Genomic DNA, 5000 nt, shown 5'->3' with positions numbered 1-5000 from the left:
TTGTGAATATTGGCTATAATAATGCAAATAACTAATGTCTCAGAAAAAGCGGTGTGCATCCTTGCAAACGGGCACTCAAGACTGACGCTTTGTCATTCATTACCGCAAGTTCCCATCATCCTTGGGGTAAGACATGCGCATCAAACACTTTGAGATAACCTTGGTAATTCCTTATTATATAATGAACTAGTCCAAGCTCTAGCTTAAAACAATATATATGTTGTGGACGTTTGTTGGGCATTAAAATCACGGACAATGCTACAATCAGGCAGGCCTATGAATGCACTTCATCACTTTAAACAAGAATTTCAAGCGGATTTTGACAGAACACGATTAATATAATTATGAGATAATTACGAGAAGTAATTGTTTAGAAACCCGCTAAATTGCATAATTTCTAAACATCACACAAAACCAACTACTAACAATACAATCTTTTCTTTGACAACTTTTTACAATATACATTAAATATGTCAAAAGAAATATTAGGGAACACATGAACACTTACTATACGAAAAGCAAGTTAAGTAAAGGTAGTATTATGCACAGGTAGAGACCTTAATGAGCCTATCTCAAAGTCAAATTCATCCACTAATTATAGTCACACACATGTACCCATCACTGTATATATATTCTAATCCATCCACTGGGCTTTCCACAAAAGTCTCGATTTATCTCGCAAAAACGGAAAAGACAAAAGAAAAAAAAGTATTCCACATCCTGCCCCAACGTGCATCCTTCCCAAAACCTCATTTCACCATGTTCTTTAAACCCCGCCAGAAAATAAAAACCAACTCGAAAAACACCTCACTGCACGGCTCTAAAACACGAATAAAACCCGAATCCACTGCAAAGAAAGAGCCACATGACTCACACGCCTCAGGAATGCCCAAAGTACCCAGGGAGCATACCCAGACGCGCCCCAAAAACGTGGAAAATGCGGACCTGACTCACGCCACGCAGCCACCAGGTCCTCGAGGGAAGGACTGAGGGGGACGTCCTTCTCTCTCCTGAATCCTAGGTTGCCTTCCCTCCCTCGCTCAATGGACGCCCTTGTCTGACTCTCGGCTTGGCACTCGTCCCCGTGGCAGGGCAGGGTGCCTGTGCATAGAGGGGCACCGCTGGAAATCCTCGGGGAAACTTTATCGTCTGCTACCCACGAAAGTGTCACGATCTCCGTGTTTACGCCTCGCTCTCAACAGGTCCTTCCTCCTCGCTCCCTTTTACCCTAAATCCCAGCCTTCTCGGGCACTGATACCGCCCCCTCTCACCGGCAAAGACGACGGGCATCCTATCTTGTCCACTCGAGGAGTTCAGGACAGCCTCCTTGGGTCAGGAAAGCCCGCAGAAGAGGCCGCGGTTCGAGCGAGGGACGGGTTCGCGCGCCCCGTACAAAGCAGACGCCATTGTGGGCCGCAGCAGCCGACGCCAACTTGACAGGTTGTCAAACTTTCTCTCGCTCTCCCCTCGCCCTTCTGGACCCTGAATCCTCCCCTGAGCCCTCTAACCGTGACCCTCGAACACTCAGGAGCTCCCTAGGCTACATTACCTTTCCGCTTCGGGTCCACTTCATGGGTTTTCCGACGCGTTTTCATTCCGTTTGTCCACTTTGACACTTGTCGACTGCTGGGCGAAGGTGGCGCCTCGCGTGGGGGACCCGGGCGCCGCCGCTGCCACGTCTCCTCTCCCTGGACAGACGACGCGAGGAACAGGGGCATTCAGGGGCATAGGAAGGGCAGGAGACACTTTTCTAACGATGGGTGGCGTTAATGATCAATTCGCCTAGGTTAGGGAAGGGGAAATGGGGCTCGAGAGGGCGCGATTCCGTCGGTCTGAACGAGGGATGGGACTCCTACTTGTTGCTTCACCGCTCGTAACCTCCAGGGGCAAACATTCGCCAATTTACACCCGAATACTCTATTTAAACCTTGTAGTCTTACGTTCTAGGGAAAGATAATAAAGGAAATGAATAGGATACAAGATTTCAGAGTATGACTCCCCGAATTTGTGGCATTTCGAGGCATAAGAAGAAACAGGAAAGCGCGAGGAGGTCATGGCGATGGACAGACGACGCTCATTGTTTGCATTTGGGAGGGAGTTTTTGTTTTCTTTATTTTCCTCTGTTTATTATTCTTTATAACTATGTAATATTTAAGAAATTGAAGTCACTGATGAGCAGCTTCGTTTTGTAGACTTGTGGAACTGTATTTTTGATCTTTAGAATACGTTTTCTTCGGAATAAAATTACGTATTAAAACGAGGGAGAAAATTTTCTTTGTTTACATTGTTAAACTTCCACTAATTGTGAAACTTCCATTTTTTCTCATTTTATATTGCTCTCGTGGTGTATTTAAAGTATTCCTTCTATCAAAGACCATTAATAGCACGTTTATTATTGATGGTAAAAATGTTAAATATCCGTAATATGCCATATGGGGGTGTATTCAAATAGTTGCCAGGGACTTCCTGTTGGAAATATTGCTAATTCATATATTTTAAAGTAATTGGACAATAGGAAATTATCCGTAATGTCCATATATAATCTAGTGGTGATGTGAATTACTGTAAGAAGTAACACGTGTTTACAATTAATTATTAAAAGAATACATGTAATTGGCAACACACATAGCCTTTTGTAGCAAAGTAAGTTCGTTTTTCGCTATAAGGCTAAAACATCTTATGGTTAATCTTTATGGCATTTCTTTCCTTTCCCTTGTCTAGACTGAGGCTATGCGAAGATTTTCTAACCGTATATAAAAAGGGAGAAGTGACCGGAAGTTCTGTCAAGAGTGATAAGCATTATTGAATATTCAAGAGGGTGTTTTTTTTACCGTTCACTTTCATTGCCAGAACTGATACAAGGACAGGTCAGAATATGGGTACAATTTGCACTGAAAGTCAGGTCATGAGGTGTAAAATTCCCAATCTCTCATTAGATTCACTCAATTCTTATTGTTTTTCACCCTATATGTGTCTAATGATCGCTCAGATACATCGTTACATCATTATCTTGCAGATAATAATGAGTAAACAAGATTTACATCGATATTCATGCATATGCTTTTAAGATCGAGTCTATAAACAATATTTCGTGCAATATTCGTGATAAGGAATTGCATGCAGTTGTGCACGTACATGTGCATACTATATCATACACACACACACGAACACGCACATGCACTTGCACACGCGCACACGCACACGTACACCTGCAAACGCGAACGCACACACGCACATGTATACACACACGCACATGTACACACACGCGCGCGCACACACACGCACGCACACACACGCACACGCATATAAAAATAAGAAAAATATAAATATATATATGTATATATACACACACACACACTCTCTCTCTCTCTCTCTCTCTCTCTCTCTCTCTCTCTCTCTCTCTCTATATATATATATATATATATATATATATATTCATATACATATATACATATATATTCATATACATATATATATTTATATACACATATATATATTTATATATATACATATATTTATATACATACATATATATATATATATATATATATACATACATATATATATATATATATATATATATATATATATATATATATATATAGAGAGAGAGAGAGAGAGAGAGAGACAGAGAGAGAGAGAGGGAGAGGTAGGTATTATGTTCGTATATGTAAATAAATAAATAAATATATATATATATATATATATATATATATATATATATATATATATATATATATATATCACACGCATATATGTATGTGCATAAATACATATATAATCATACATAAATACATCGAAACACACACATATAATATATATATATATATATATATATATATATATATATATATATATATATATATATATACATATACATATACAGTATATACATCTACATAAGCCACCAAAGGTCGATGGGAGCAAGTGTACATACAGGTATACTGTGTGACCCTTTGTGCCACCTGAGGCTACCTGGGGATTACCTATTCTAGCCTCAGGTGACCTGATTTAGGCTTCTTGAGCACGCAGGTCATGAGCTTTTTGTTCAGTATTTTCTCCGTCTTCCCTTTCCTCGTCGCTTTTCATAAATTTCTTGATTATTTTTACTTCCCCAAACATTTTTGCGTCATTTCCTGTTGCCAATATTCTGTACTAATGTAACATTAAGTTCTCTGATGTTCATATTCAGTAATATATTCGTTCCTTTCACCTCACGTGTGTCTGATTTATTTGTTTTATTACACCAACTGAATCAATTTTAACTGAATCGTATTTCCTTGTCTAATTACCTTCGATTCGACAGTTTTTATTATAAGCGCGAGTGTGTGTACAGTATGGTTCACGGCTACAATACCTGTACTACTTGCAGTCCAGCATCACTGTAGCAACTCTCTGTACAATTTCTCTTACGAATCCCCAGTAAATTCATATCGTTTTTGTGTCTCAAGGAATAAAGAACCAGTTGATCGATCCAAGGAGATAAAAGTCTGGTGTATATTTCATTCTATGGCCATACCAGCCGTCTGACCCCGTGGAGCCTCGCCTGAGGGTGGGCGGGCCAGGCGGGCGTTGCTCGGGTGCAAAACACCGCGTCATTTTCACCGTGACCAAACCTGCGAAACCAAGATATAACATCACTTGCACTATTGTCCGTATATGATATATCATCCCTGTCATGCAAAATATGTTTTTTTAATTAAACATATACCAGGTTTTGATGACACCGTGCCCGGTATTTGACAAGGGTTGCAGCGGGGCATCCTGACACAGCAGCACCAGGACACACCCTTGTGTTGGTACGAACTGTGCGTCATCGCCACCACGCGCGGATACATCGAGACCAGTGGAAGAATGGAGGGGAAGGGTGTCGTTATCGTGCCTCGTGTACTAGAATGAGCATTAATAGACTCCATTCGCTCATTCACTGGGTAGTCCAGCGGTGGCGTTCTCGTCTCGCCGGCGTTCAGTCCCGCGCGCACTCAGTGGATGGTAAACCC

General features: G+C 40.9%; 1 protein-coding gene across 6 annotated transcripts in view; it reads right to left on the bottom strand.

Moving 5' to 3' along the window:
- LOC113804780 (uncharacterized) overlaps positions 1–1972 on the bottom strand; it is a 16831-nt gene extending 14859 nt beyond the window's left edge. For 2 of the 6 annotated variants that reach the window (XM_027355674.2, XM_027355675.2), the window contains exon 1: positions 1550–1972. In XM_027355674.2, coding sequence (XP_027211475.2) covers positions 1550–1718 — 169 coding nt within the window. In that variant the 5' untranslated portion in view covers positions 1719–1972. Of the gene's footprint in view, positions 1–508; positions 822–874; positions 925–945; positions 1231–1271; positions 1510–1549 lie in introns of those variants that run through there. The other 4 variants (XM_027355676.2, XM_027355677.2, XM_070128282.1 and 1 more) reach the window with 4 other exon arrangements.
- Positions 1973–5000: the final 3028 nt, after the last annotated feature.

The sequence above is a fragment of the Penaeus vannamei genome, chromosome 2 (assembly GCF_042767895.1).
Source record: "Penaeus vannamei isolate JL-2024 chromosome 2, ASM4276789v1, whole genome shotgun sequence".
NCBI lineage: Eukaryota > Metazoa > Arthropoda > Malacostraca > Decapoda > Penaeidae > Penaeus > Penaeus vannamei.
This window is presented reverse-complemented; position numbering and strand designations above follow the sequence as displayed.